At 47.2% G+C, this 14,649-nt stretch overlaps 1 protein-coding gene across 3 annotated transcripts in view; it reads right to left on the bottom strand.

Annotated features, from left to right (window-relative positions):
- HMGXB4 (HMG-box containing 4) overlaps positions 1-11,660 on the bottom strand; it is a 28,281-nt gene extending 16,621 nt beyond the window's left edge. Inside the window, exons 1-5 of one of the 3 annotated variants that reach the window (XM_081083251.1) lie at positions 9,998-10,512; positions 6,657-6,754; positions 5,880-6,028; positions 5,555-5,633; positions 3,492-4,447 (exon numbers count right to left, since the gene is read on the bottom strand). In XM_081083251.1, the coding sequence (XP_080939377.1) occupies positions 3,492-4,447; positions 5,555-5,633; positions 5,880-6,028; positions 6,657-6,687 (1,215 nt within the window). In that variant the 5' untranslated portion in view covers positions 6,688-6,754; positions 9,998-10,512. Of the gene's footprint in view, positions 1-3,491; positions 4,448-5,332; positions 5,448-5,554; positions 5,634-5,879; positions 6,029-6,656; positions 6,755-9,997; positions 10,513-11,601 lie in introns of those variants that run through there. The other 2 variants (XM_081083252.1, XM_081083253.1) reach the window with 2 other exon arrangements.
- Between the last annotated feature and the right edge of the window lie 2,989 nt (positions 11,661-14,649).

Raw genomic sequence — 14,649 nt, 5'->3', positions numbered from 1 at the left:
AATGTTTCCTGTCACTAGGGAGATAGTCCAATTTCCCTTCTTTGTATCAGTCAAAATTCTCCAGTAAGAGTTCCACCCCTGCTGCCTTCGCTGCTCACTATCCCTTGACCTCCGCCCATCTGGCTCCTATTCTTCCCGACCACACGTAACAATTTGTCCTCTCCAGCATGAGACCGTCTACTCTGAGACTGCCTGTCTCCTCCCTTCCATGACACTGACCTCTCTGGTTTTCCTCCAACACAACTGCTCCCTCTTCCTTCGCCAGTGCTCTCAGGTGAGTGTTCTGTAAGATTCTGCTCCGGGCTCTATTCCCTCCGGTCCACTCACATATTTCATTCACTGCACAGGAGCACCCAACTTCTAACCCTAGTTTCAACCATTCTCCTGAATCCTAGGCCTCGCATTTCCATTGCTCTCTGGAAATTCCAGTGAGATGATTCTAACAACTAATATTTATGAACTGTCCACTAATGTGCTGAGCATGGTGCAAAGCTGAAGTTCCCCAACTTTGCTGGTTCATGGTGCCTACTTTTCACATGGTACTTGCTTTCCATCAGACCAATTACAGAAAACCCACCTTTGAAACGATATGGCTTTATTAAAAGACATGTACATGGGAAGATACTGAAACTGTGAATTACTTTGAGCTAGTAATTCACAAGGTTTCTGACGGATGTCAAGTACTGCTGTTTCTTTAGAAAATTTAATATATTTAAAATATCTAATGGTGCCCCTTTGAGTTTGCTATGGCACCTTGCCACACTGAAGTCCTAAACACATCCCCATGCATCATCTCATTCAGTCTGTATGGGTCCTATTCGGGCAGTGATGGCGAACCTTTTGAGCTCGGCATGTCAGCATTTTGAAAAACCCTAACTTAACTCTGGTGCCATGTCACATATAGAAATTTTTGATATTTGCAACCATAGTAAAACAAAGACTTATATTTTTGATATTTATTTTATATATTTAAATGCCATTTAACAAAGAAAAATCAACCAAAAATAAATGAGTTTGCGTGTCACCTCTGACACACGTGTCATAGGTTCGCCATCACTGTATTAGGGTCTATTATCACCCCCAGCTTACAGATGGAGAAGCTGTGTAGCTTGTACATCACAGAGCTTATCAGTGGCAGAGCCAGGATTTGAACCCAAGTGCTTTGGCTCCACAGCTCACTATCTTGACCACTTAGATGTGCTGAATCTCTTGATGCTTATATCTTAACTATAAACCTAACTTATCTTCTCCCAAACCAGCCAGTCTTCTTGCTTCCTACTTTGATTGCAGCCCTGGTCATAGACTCTAAGGGAGAAAGGGGACAGAGGCCTTCAGCATTTCTACAGTTGGCTCTCCAGTCTCTGCTCACTGTAGACGGAGGGAACAGGATTCCTGAAACATTTCTGTCTAGGTGGACTTTCAGGTAGTTCTTTTTTATACTGAAACAAAACCCAGGAAAGGATGTTTGTTTAAAGCTTCACAGTTTAAAAAGCACGGCATGTGTCCCATAAATATTTGTTGGATAAATTATTACATTCAAAGTCTGAATGCTTCAGGTTTGGACAGTCACAATCAAATACTGATTCATAGGAAGACTTGTGCCCTGACTATAATTCTTTTTCACTAGCAACTGCTGGCCACATGGGGGAAATTACAAATAAATCCCTACCACTGAGGAGATTATAATTTTATTTTCTAAGGTACTTAGGTTCAAAACCTTAAGGGACATCTTTATGTTCACTTGTTTTTCTGGCTTCCCAGATCCAAGCCCAGTGGCCAGATGTCAGTTTTCCCTTCAGCTGCTCCTGAACCTGTCTCCCATTTTATTTCTATCAGCTTTGACAACTGATTTTGGACTAGAATAAGCTTCTGGGTTGTCTGTCTCAAGTCTCTCTTCAGTCTAAACCACCTGGTACAGCTCTATCATTTTATTCTGAAATTATCATTTAGAGCAGTGGTCGCCAACCGGTGGTCTGCAGACCACTGGTGGTCTGTGAGGTCTGAAAGGTTGGCGACCACTGTTTTAAGGAAACCTTTAAAAGCGGTCGCCAACTGGTGGTCCGTGAGGTCCAAAAGGTTGGCGACTGCTGATTTAGAGCATATCTACACCCTACTCATAACTCCAAAGTGTCCACTGCCAAATCCTTTATTTTGGAATTTAAAACTCTCTGCCATTTGCTCCCAACCTGCGTTTTTTAATACATGTTTTCATCGACATAGTCACTCATTTGCCATATCACAAAATGCTTACCAAGGACATAAAGGAATTGAAGGCACTATTAAGGTGACTAAAACAGCCCCTGCCGAGTTAAAACACCTGTAAGAAGCTAATAGTCTTTACCAGGGGAAATGGAACATGTACAAAGATGGCAGTAAGTGTAATAAGGGAGAGATAGCAAGGTGTTAGGAGAGTTCAGAAGTTAATTCTGGTCCTGGCTGGGTCGGTCAGTTGGTTAGAGCGTCCCGATATGCTAAGGTTGTGGGTTCAATCCCCAGTCAGGGCACATACAAGAAACAACCAATGAATTGATAAGTGGAACAACAAATCGATGTTTTTCTCTCTCTCTCTCTCAAATCAATCAAGAAACTAATTCTGACTGGAGGGTCGGGATGTCTTAGAAGAGGTGGCATTTGATTAAGTCTTGAAGGGAATGCACAGCTTCAACACGTGAGAATGGGAAGAGGGCTTAGAAGAAAATGAGCAGAGGAATAGTGGTAAGAATGTACGGGAAACAAGTCCAGTTCCCACACAGTGCATGTAAGCACATAGTTTTGAGTTTGGGTTGAGTGGCAGGAAATGGGGAATACAGGGAGAGATAAAGGAGGACATGCAGGTTTGGGGATGTGACGTACCCACGGCATTCAGGTAGAAAGCTGTACCAGGCAGCTAGAAACGCAGGACTGGAGTTCAGTAGTTTTGCAATGCTACTTCCTAAACATCTCTCTGCCTCCATGCGTTCCCTTCCACTGACATCCTTTTCCTTCTTTAAGCTTTCTCTGACCACCCTCCCTATGCTTGACACAGTGGGACAACAACTCCATTAAGAAAAACCATGAATAATTAAGATTGCTGTTTTGTATCAGACAGACTCAGCCATTGGTAATATTTTATACTTTGTGTCGTTCCAAGAGATTTACCTTGCTACATTCCCAGTGGTTCACCTCGGCTGCTTATTTCCACATCTACCTACTACTATCAAGGACAAACCTGCCTCTCTCTCTCTCTCTCTCTCTCTCTCTCTCTGTCTCTTTCTCTCTCTTTAAATCCTCACCTGAGGATATGTTTTTTAAAAATTGATTTTAGAGAGAGAGAGAGACCGAGAGAAACATCATTGTGAGAAAGAAACATGGATCAGTTAGTTGCCTCCCGTACACGCCCGAACCGGGTATCGAACCAGTGACCCTTCTATGCACGGGACGATGCTCCAACCAGATGAAGCCAGGACCCTGCTTCATCTCTTACCCCCACCACCCCTTAAAAAATGTTTTACCTTTTCTCCTCTTTCTCTCTCTTTATCCTTTTCCTCCTTTTTCTTTTTTTTCTCACTATGCCCATCCGTGTGGAGGCCAGGAAGCGGCGGGGGAGGGGCAGCTGCTGCAGGGTAGGGGGTGCTGGGAGGAGGGCCAGGAGTCATTGTGATCTCTCCCGCCACTGCAGCAGAGAGGCCTGAACTTCTCTTGGACTTGGAATGGCGTCTCTCCTTATGCTTCTCCTTGTCCTTCTTCTTTTTGCTTTTCTTTGACTTCTTTTTCTTCTTGATTTCCCGGTAAGAGTCATCTATCACCAACTCACCAGCCTCGAGCTCCCCTCCAGAGGTTGAGTCTGATTCTACTAGGATAGGCTCAAGCCCTGGAAGATCGAGATTAGCACTGTGGGGCTCTGGGAACTGGGAGGCATCAGACCCACAGCCTTCAGGGCCAGAAGATGAATGTGGGTCTGAGGACGACTTGTGCTTCTTCCGGGCTGTTTTCAGAAAGCTCTGTAACTCGTGTCCTAGGAGTGAAGCACCGGGCTCATCCCGAGCAGATTTCTTGGAGGGCTTTTTCGCAGCCCCCTGCTGAGAGGGGTGCTGAAAAGACCCCTCCTCCACGGAGCTGCTTCCCTTCTCCTTTGGGGAGAGAATGAGCTTCATCTTTAAGCCGTCAGGCTCGCGGAGGGTCAGAGTCTCGGTATTCACAAAGAGCGGTTTCATTTTTTTGGATTTGTGGGAACCACCGTCCTCCAGGGACAGCTCCCCACTGCTTCCACTGACCTTCTTCCTGTGGTGGTCCTTCTTACTCTCCGAGTGGCTAGAAGAGCTAGAGGACTTCTCCCCTGTCTTCCTGGAGGACTTGGCGCCTGCGGCCAGCGGGGAAGTGATAGCTTTCAGCAGGTCCATAGCTGTATCAGCAGCTTGCGGGCTGGGCCTTTTCTTTTTCTTCTGTGACGATTCCAAAGACGAAATATCTAGAAATGACCAAGAGAAGTAGTGTCCACGTGACAAAGCAACTTCCAACAAGTTTCCCCTCTCCCCCGCCACCCCCCCAAACACCCAACTAACACGAGAAAGAAGCCAACAGGAGTGATTTAAGGGGAGGTCCTTCAATTGATTCCTAACATTCAGAGAGGATGCCCATGTGCTTCGTGGCCTGGTAGACCCTGCCTCTGACCCTGGAGACAGTTCTCGCCACTACAGTTGTTTTTCTTCACTGAGTCTTCACCAGCAACCACAGAGCATACCCAGAATAGCCTACAGCTGTGGGATTATGAGGACAGGTGACCCTTGAACAACATGGTGTGAACTGCACGGGTCCACTTATATGCAGGTTTTTTCAATAAATACTATAAATGTATTTTCTCTTGCTTATGATTTCCTTAATAACATTGTCTTCTCTCTTGCTTACTTTATTGTAAAAGTAAAGTATGTAATGCATATAACATACAAAATACGTGTTGACTGTTTATGATATTGGTAAGGCTTCCGGTCAATAACAGGCCATTAGCAGTTAAGTTTTTGGGAAGTCAAAGTTATATGTGGATTGAACTGTGCGAGTCAGTGCCCCAAACCCCCGCGTTGTTCAAGGGTCAACGAGGTTACAATTCAGGTTTACCGCAGACAGAGTACTGTTTGTTTCTGTGTCCAGGACAGACCCATTCTAGTAAAGAGTTAGTCTTGTCAGCTGTGTGCATCACACAGCTAAGAAAAGGTGGTCTATGAGCAGATGTCCTCTGGATTGAGAATTAACCCGTAGGTGGAGGCCAGAGGGCCCAGGATGACTTATGGTAAAAGGGATGCTAGATAACATTGGGCACAAGATAAGTGGGTGATTGGGGAGAGAAGGAACCTGGTACCTGGTGTATCACAAATGAAGACTGTTCTTCTATGCTGAATCCTCCAAAATACCAGCCCTCCACCTCTCTCCTCCTTCACACTGGTTTATCGGCACTCAGAACAAGAACCACTGTCCTGTTAAATAGGCCACTGAGTCAGCAACATCTGGATCCCTTTCCCCTACCCCGACTCCAAGAACCAGTGATGTGTCTGTCCCACCTGCTGCCCCTTCCCATCCTTACCTCCATAGTAGTAATCATCAGAGGAGTGCTTCCTCTTCTTCTTGTGCGTGTCCGTCCCCAAGAAGTAAAACTCACTATCCTGGAATTAAAGAGGAAGAATTGACCCATGAATAAGATGATGAGGCAAAAGTAGCTTGGAACCAATCTTGTTTTTCGATGATTTCTGACTTCGGGAAACAAAATAAAACAGAAAATAATGAAAATAGATACAAAAGATGTTTGTTTTTCTTTTTAAAAGCTTTTAACAGAAATTCTTTCTCCAACTATTAGGAAATACGATATGTGATAGTTTAAAACTTTCCTAATTCAAATGTTCAGAATTTACCTTTAACTTCTTCTTGGAAGAATTCCTGACCTGAGCAGCGATTTCTTCCTCTTCCCTTAAAAAATCTTTGTAAGAACGTTTCTTCTCTCGTTGGCTTCTGCCAGCTGCTAGTCCTATGTCCTCAAAGCTGTGATCACCATCAAAGCAATCTGAGAAGCACAGGTTCATTTGGGAAGAAAAGGAAATGAGAAAGTCAAGTAAGTAACAACCAAATGACATCTGTAATGCAACCGTCCCTCCATTTCCAAATTAAAATAATGTTTCAGTAAGTCCACGGGAACACGAAATCCAAGGAGACAAGCATATTTCTTGAAGACCTGGCTGCAAATACAAGAATCAAACCTGAAGAAGCAATACTTCTATGCTATGCAAAGGCCCAACGTGCATTCTCAGACATGGTTCTCAGTTGTGATCTGGCAGGTGGACACCGACTTGCAGAGGTAAGGCTGAAAAGAACAAGGATTCACGTGCTGTGCTGCTCTGCGGGAGTCCAATGTGTGATTCCTACCCCAGACTCCTGCATATGGAGCTGGCAAGGACCACGAGTGCTGCAGGGGATCGCCCGAATACACTACATTTCAGGCTCCTGTGTTGGGACCCTGTGTTGGTGTTCGTTCCATGGGCCCAGCCTGGGGATGACGTGGAGGCTTAACAGTGCTCTGGATCATCACTTGGGAGTCCAGGCTGTGATGGCCAGTCCTGGTCTCTAGGTCCATGGGCTGCAAGGATTGCAGAGGACACACCCTTTGAAATGCTTCTCAGATTAAGGGGTCATACCTTCTTTCTTCACGGCGTCATCATAAGCCATGGCGGTCCTGCAGGGCCTTTGAGAAGTGTCACTGTGTCCAGGGTCCTTCCCGTCTCCAGGACCAGGCCTGAGAAACAAAGAAGGAAAACCTTCCTGTAATGCGACATCACTGTGGAGATGCAACCTTCCAGACGGAAATGCGTGGTGATCCAAGGGCAGACTGGAAGGGCAGCAAGGCATAAAGGAGTGTTTTGTCACCTCCTCATTCTGTTTGTCAATAGAGTGGGGTTGAAACTGTAGGAAGTGCACTTGCCTTAATTTGATTTGATTCATGAATTAAAGTTGTTGTTTGAGGAAGTATATAAAATACCTCCCACATAAAAATTACTTCAAAATTAATGAGAATTTCTGAAATGCCAACAGGACTGACAACACTGAGAGAGAGTAAACACCGACATTAAGTCAGAGGGATAGGTTCAACATGGTTACGAAATGCAGATAAAGCAGGATGTGGAGGAAGACAGATTGCACCACATTTGAGACTACAAAGTCCTACCATTTGGATTGGCAACAGGCTAAAATCTACTGCACTGCCATTTAGACAGACATAACAATGACATTATAGGGATAGTAAAGATCTTTGAAGCATATATATATATTTATATATATATATGTTTTTTAATATATATATATTTTTATTGAGTTTTACAGAGAGGAAGGGAGAGGGATAGAGAGTTAGAAACATCGATGAGAGAGAAACATTGATCAGTTGCCTCCTGCTCACTCCCCACTGGGGATGTGCCCGCAACCAAGGTACATGCCCTTGACCAGAATGGAGCCCGGGACCCTGGAGTCTGCAGGCCGATGCTCTATCCACTGAGCCAAACCGGTTAGGGCTATATTTTTAAATATATATTTTTATTGATTTCAGAGAGGAAGGGAGAGGGAGAGATAGAAACGTCAATCATGAGAGAGAATCATTGATCGGCTGCCTCCTGCACACCCAGTGCTGGGGATTGAGCCCGCAACCTGGGCACATGCCCTTGACTGGAATCAAACCTGGGACCCTTCAGTCCACAGGCTGATGTTCTATTCACTGAGCCAAATCAGCCAAAGCCGAAGGATATGTTTTGCATACATTTTGTTAGGCTATATGAATTTGCTCAAATCACAGAAGTGCAAAAATAGGTACACTTCTTATATTAGTTGGCCCTATGACAGCTTTCAACACTATCAGCCTTTAACATTTTAAAGGCTAGGTGAAAATAAGAATGAATATTTGTCAACTGGTGACAAAATATTTACGATTATTAAGATTTTCACTACTTTGAAAAATTACTGTAATATACAAATTTTATGTCTTGAATTTGTTATTATTTTTTGGCATTCAAGTTACATGTCCATTTTGACTTTGAAGATAACAAGCTGTGAACTACACACTAAGATAAAGTTCTTCAAATACTTTAAGGACAGGCAATGTCACAATTCCTGCAGGAAAAGCCTTTGTAGGAAATTTAAAAATTATATACTAATGAAAATGCTCTCATGCAGTTAGAGAAATGCTTAAAAGTTGATCTGATTGGTCATTTGTTTATTTTACCTGCATTACTACAGTGAAATTTAGAAATGCTGAAGGACACTTCAATGAGACACTGCCAATCCCTTTACGTAGGTGTGGATAATACTGAAATATGTAACTTTTGTAAAAGAAAAGATGAATTTCATTAACAAGGGAAATGTTCAACTTAATAGCACAAGTCAGATAAAATACAATGCACAGATCTGCCTAATTTGAAAGTACAAAGAAAAAAGTATTACCCAGAGCGATTTACAAGATTAAGAAACATAAAAAAGCATTTCTTTACTTTTCTAAGAAGTGGAATGAAGAGTGGAGTTGGTCAAGGTAAGAGAAGCTAGAGTGAAGAAAAAACAACAAAATGAACTGAATTGTTTTAAAGATAAACTGAAAAACTGCTTGCTCAAAGGCCTTTTCTAAGGAAATGAAGGGGATATAAAGTTAGGTCTCATGTACAAATATAAGGAGGAAGGGTACATAATGTAGCCAGTTTTTCATGTTTAGCACTAAACTTTCTCCAATAGAAATTACTGTCCTCCTCTTTCCACCCACGTGGCACTAAATCCAAAAGGGGTGAGGGGAGGGGGAATGTCCTAGGGAATTATATCCATTCATTTGAAAATAGCATATCATCTCACTGGCCCTGAAATACTGAGTTTATTAGAAAAATATATAAATCCAATTAGTTTTCATAGGCTGATAATGCCAAGAGATACCGCTACTTTAGACTTCAAGTTAAATGTTTCCCCTGCCAAATGAATTTTGGCAAAGAATGTTTGAGAAATGGAGAATAAAAATCTTAACTATTCTACGTCATCAATATGGCCACCATCTGTTGTCAACAACAAAATGCACTTCTATATGAAGCAGAGGCAGGTCCGGAGCCTTATAACCAGGTCTTCCCTTTGGTAATATCAAAACTAACATAAAAGAGTTGAGCAACTGTCAAAACAGAAGTCAGTACCTCTGAAGACAGTCTAAGAAAACAAGGGCCTCTTACTGCACTATGAAAAGTGCTCTCTGTCTCATAACTGACTGCTTTGGAAAACAATCAGTGAATTTAAGAAGCTCTGAAAGGGAACATAAAATTAGAAGCTGATCCTCAAAGGCACAATATGTATTAGAATCAGGCCTGCTACTATTTAAATTTCCATAAAAAACAGTGAAGAGCATTTTATAAATATAGGATTAAATAACCCATTAAAAAAAAAGAGAGAGAATGAGGCCTGAAGGAAGTCCAATTCACTAAAATATTGGAGCAGCCACAAGCTTTAAAAAAAAATAATTAAACATAGTAAATGAACTGTGCCACCCAGCTAGGCAACTGATGGAGCCTAACTTTCTAAGTACTTTAAAATCAGGATATTACTGCAGCCTAGGGGTTAGTTTTGGTTGCTAACTTAAGAAGATGAAACCAGATAAAGAAGTCTCAAGCAACAGTGTGCAAGAAAGGCAGAGCTAGGGCAACATATATATGTAAGATCAGATGACTCCCGATATCCCTTCTGGATCTTGGATATTATCCATGATAAGTTCAGAGTTCAGGGTTAGGCAGCAGATTGTGAGGATTAATGAAAATTGACATTAAAGTGTTGGCAAATGTAAAACAGGTGTTAACACCCATTCTACTGGATTCTACCGTTTTGCAGTTTATAGAATTGTTGTCAACTTGAAGAGGCAGGCATAATTTCACAACTCTGTTCCTCTCAGTGGGCTCAGGAATGACAACATCAATGAAAGTTCACTATTCAATGCTGTTTATGGGAGAAATAGACCATCATAAAGAACGTGCACCTATGAAACGTGCAAACTGTTAAATGGCTCTTTGGGGACTTTTCAGGGTGTAAAAAGGCGGCGGCAGCGCTTCTCTCCTCTCGCAGGTGAGTATTCGCGTCGTGTTCAGGCACAGCTTTCCGGATTAGCCAAAGTAATTGGGGGAAATCCAAAACCTCCAGTAGTACTTTGTCATCTTGCAAGTCCCAATGATAAATACCGGAAAGATGGAAAAGTGTCGGAAGGGGATGTTCCTGAGGTAGTCTGAGCGATCATTACCAAGCCTCTTCGGCCGAGAAAGTGAACGGATGTTGACAGAGGGAACAAAGCGAGCCCCTGAAACCGGGCAGCAAGCGAAGCCCCGAAATCCGGGTCCAGTCCTCCTCTTCCAGAGCGCCCTGCGGGAAGGTAGCCGGCCAGTCGGTGCCGGTGCCGGGAGGAAGACGCGCCTCCCGCCGCCGCCTGTCTCCGCCTGTCTGCCTGCGGTCCTCACTTCTCGGGGCAGGAGCAGGTGACGTCTTCTCACTTTTTTGTCCACATCGCCTCCAATCTCAGCACGGAGCGACTTGGGGTTCTGCCCCTCCCTCCGCCAGGCACCTACCCTACCTACGCAGCACTCGCAGCCCCCGCCAGCTCTGCCAACTGCGGCGATGCCCCCGCCCGGGGTGGGGGCCGAACCCGCGCATCCCAGGGCGATGGAAACGGAACCGCGCGCCCACCGCACGGGTCGGCGGGCCACACGCATTTCCCAGCCGCCAGCGACGCACGCTTGGACGGGCCTCCTCCCATCAACAGGCTTTACTCTGGATGCAGCTTTTTCATTTATTTATTGGTCCTGCTACGAGGAGACACAACCAGCCGCCACCTTAACCATCGGAAAGCAGGCAGGTCGGCGCTGTTCCTCTTCTGCGTGATAGCGAAGCAAGTGCACGAACCCACAAGGAGTAGCCGTGGCGGGACATGGGCCCCACGCAGAGGGGAGTCCACGCGGCGCCGGGCCACGTCCACACAGAGCCCCCCGGGGCCACCACGTTGGCGGTGCCCACGGCAAACCCACGGGGCTCTCCCGGCAGCTTCGCGGCAACAGCTGGTTCAACAAAGCTCCACGGAGAGGAAAGGAAGGAGGCTCCCTGCATCCTCTCCGGCCCGCGAGGCCCCGGCCCTCCCATCGCCCCGGTTCCAGGGCCCGATCCACCTGACAGCCCCGGGGACCCCGCACCCCGGGTCCCCAGCCGCGCCGCGGCCCCGACCCGGGTTCCCGCGTCCCCGGCGGCCTCCCGGCGCCCCCGAGGGCGGAGACGGCCGGGCAGGGGGAGGGGCGGCCCCGGCCCGCAGGCCCCCGCGGCGGCCGCACGCCCCCTCCCGGCCCCGCAGCTTTCCCGCCTTCCCCGTTTGAACAGCTCCCGCCCGCCCTCCTCCTTCGGCCCGCTCCAGCCCCTGCCCGGGGGCGGCCTGCGGCCGCTACTCCAGTCCCCGGCTCGGCCCCGGGGCTAGGCCGCGGCGGGTCTGGGGCGCCCCCGGAGCGGTGTCGCGGGCCCCGGGCGGCGGGTGGCGGCGGGGCGGGGCCGCTGCCGCCTCGGGGTGGGGGCTCAGCCCGGCCTCGTGGGGGTTCCGCTCGCCGCTACCTTCACTCGGCTCGCCTGGATCCCGCCTCCGCGCCGCCGCCCGCCGCCATCTTGGAGCCGGAGAGAAAAGCGCGAGCGGCCAGGGAGGCTCAGTCGAGCCCAGAGCGCAGGCTCCGACCCGAAGGGGAATCCCGCTGGTGGGGAGCGCCGAGCGCATCGAATGCGCCCGCAGCAGGCTGAGCCTCGGGGCCGGTTTCTATGGAGAATTGGCGTTAGTCCTCCCCGCATCGCATTGATGTGGGTTTTGTCTCAGTTTACAGATGAGCTTAAGGGACTTGCCTAACCATACACAGGTAGTTGGAATGGGCGGCAGGATACTCCTCCAAGCTTTCTGATTCTTAAGGCAGCGTTATGCCCCAAAGACCCTACTGTTTCCTTCAAGATGTTTTTATGCAGGAATTCGCCCCTCTGCAGAACCTAGATCCATGCACATTGAGAGTCGTGGTGCCTATTTGGCATTGAGCATATGCATTTGGGTGTTTGGCATAGCTGGGGTGGGGCGGAAGAACTTATTTTCCTGACAGCACACTGTAGAATAATTTGCATGGCGATCGTCTGCATTTCTCCTCACAAGTTATTTGCATTTCAAAGTTAGAAACAGTCTTCAGGGAAATGAAGAAATGTCATACACAGGAGAGAGGTGGGTTTTTCTGTTTTCCTCTGGAGAATTTGGGCCAATGGGTTCAATATGAAGATGAATTCATTTTGCTAGAGCAGTTTAATTGTATTTGGCTACTCTCTCAGGTAGTGAGCTCCTCATCACCAGGGGAATCCAAGCAGCAGTGTCCTAGTTACTGCAGAGCAGAGACATTAGCGATATAGTTTGGCTTTTATAGTTGTGAACTCCATGAATCTCTATGCAAAATTATGTGTTTATGCACGTGGGTATTTTTCTGGGGTTTGGATTCCATCAAAGATTAGGAACCCTTGTCCTAGTGAGCTTGCCATTCCTGAATTAGACAGGTGCCTGAAGGTGATGTAGTCATACTGCTCATGTTATATACTTAGAAATTAAGACCAAGGGAAGCAAAATGATTGGTCTCAGACCACACTGCCAATTAGTGATCAGATGAGGATGAGAAAGAAACCAGATTATTGGACTCTTGGTTCAGTGCTCTCTTTACCATATCATGGTCTCTCTCCCTGTGTACTGAGTAGAATATTGGATTTTATTTATCTATTGCTCTTATAACTGTGAGACACTGAGATGTTAAAATGCCTGAGCAAGTTGTTGAATTTATTCCCAAAGTGAAAATGCAAATCCTATCTAATAATAGACAAACATGGTAATTAACTGTACCTCCGACATGCTTCCCATTGGCTAATCAGGGCGATATGCAAATTAACTGCCAACCAAGATGGCGGCTGGCAGCCAGGCAGCTGAAGCGAACAGGAGGCTTGCTTGCTCCAGTGATGGAGGAAGCCAAGGTTCCCTGCCTGCTGCTGCCGGCCTCTGAGCTGCACTCTAAGAAACAATGTTGCGATTATAGAAGCTAAACAAACCCCAGAAACCTTCTTTCAGCCAGCTGGGCCTCAGAGCTGGAGCTGCAACAGTGTTTCAATTATAGAAGCCAAACAAACCCAGATACCTGCTTTCAGCAGTCAAGGTCTCAGAGCTGGAGCCAAGCCTCAGAGCTAAAGCCAGCTCTCAGTTCCAGTGACAGCCATAGAAGGTAAATAAATCCCAGAATAAAAAAGAAAAAAAGAAAAAAAGGAGAGGCTGGGAGCTTCAGTCACCTGCCAGCCTGAAAATAGCCCTCAGCCCCTCACCCAGACTGGCCAGGCACCCCAGTGGGGACCCCCACCCTGAAGGGGGTGTGACCAGCTGCAAACAGCCATCATCCCCTCACCCAGGCTGGCCAGGCACCCAAGCGGGACTCCCCACCCCTATCTGGGACACCCTTCAGGGCAAACCAGCTGGCCCCCACCCGTGCACCAGGCCTCTGTCCTATATAGTAAAAGGGTAATATGCAATTGACCCTAACAGCAGAAGGACTGGGAATGACTGGTCACTATGACACACACTGACCACCAGAAGGCAGACGCTCAATGCAGGAGCTGCCCTCTGGTGGTCAGGGCGCTCTTACATGGGAGGAGCTCTGCTCAGCCACAAGCCAGGCTTGACGGCTGCCAGTACAGCGGTGGTGATGGGAGCCTCTCCTGCCTCCTCAGCAGTGCTAAGGATGTCTGACTGCAGCTTAGGCCTGCTCCCCGCTGGCAAGTGGACATCCCCTGAGGGCTGCCAGGCTGCCAGAGGGATGTCTGATTGCCATCTTAGGCCCAATCCCCCGGGGAGCGGGCCTAAGCCAGCAGGTGGTCATCCCCTGAGGGGTCTCAGACTGCAAGGGGGCACAGGCCAGGCTGAGGGACCCCCCTCCCACCCCCCTGAGTGCACAAATTTTTGTGCACCGGGCCTCTAGTCTATATAATAAAAGCCTAAGTGATCGCTATGGTGGAATGACCACAATGACTATGATGCACACTGACCACCAGAGGGCAGATGCTCAATGCAGGAGCTGCCGCCTGGTGGTCAGTGAGCTCCCACAGGGGGAGTGCCGGTCAGCCAGAAGCCTCTCCTGCCTCTTTGGCAGCACTAAGGGGCAGTGAGCCTAGTAGTAAGGAGCAGCAAGCAGGTGGGCAGTAAGGAGCTAGGGCTCCTGGACTGCAAGAGGGCACAGGCCAGGCTGAGGGACTCCCCCCCCCCCCCCCCGCACGAATTTCGTGCACCGGGCCTCTAGTAATAAATAAAACTAGCATCTTTTTTCTCAATCACCATTCTCCTCACTAAAAAGAAAGGCAATGAGTTTCACCAAAAGGTCTGGGGTTGCACTTCTAGGACATGTTGCCTGACATTAGGTTTCCCTGTGGGGTATTTAAAAGCCTTAACAATGTAATTTCCTCTTGTTCTTAAATAGTGGTCAGAATTTTTTCAGTTGTGACAGAAACCCAGTTCCAAGCAGTTCTCCAGAAAAGGAGTTGTTTTGGCTGACGCTATTGAATTGCCCAGTACCTTTAGGCGTGGCTGGATCCCAGGGAGGAACTCAGGTC

Source organism: Myotis nattereri (assembly GCF_964212035.1).
Source record: "Myotis nattereri genome assembly, chromosome: 2".
In the NCBI taxonomy this organism is placed as follows: Eukaryota; Metazoa; Chordata; class Mammalia; order Chiroptera; family Vespertilionidae; genus Myotis; species Myotis nattereri.
Note: the sequence above shows the minus strand (reverse complement) of the source record. Positions and strands in the feature narration are given on the sequence as shown.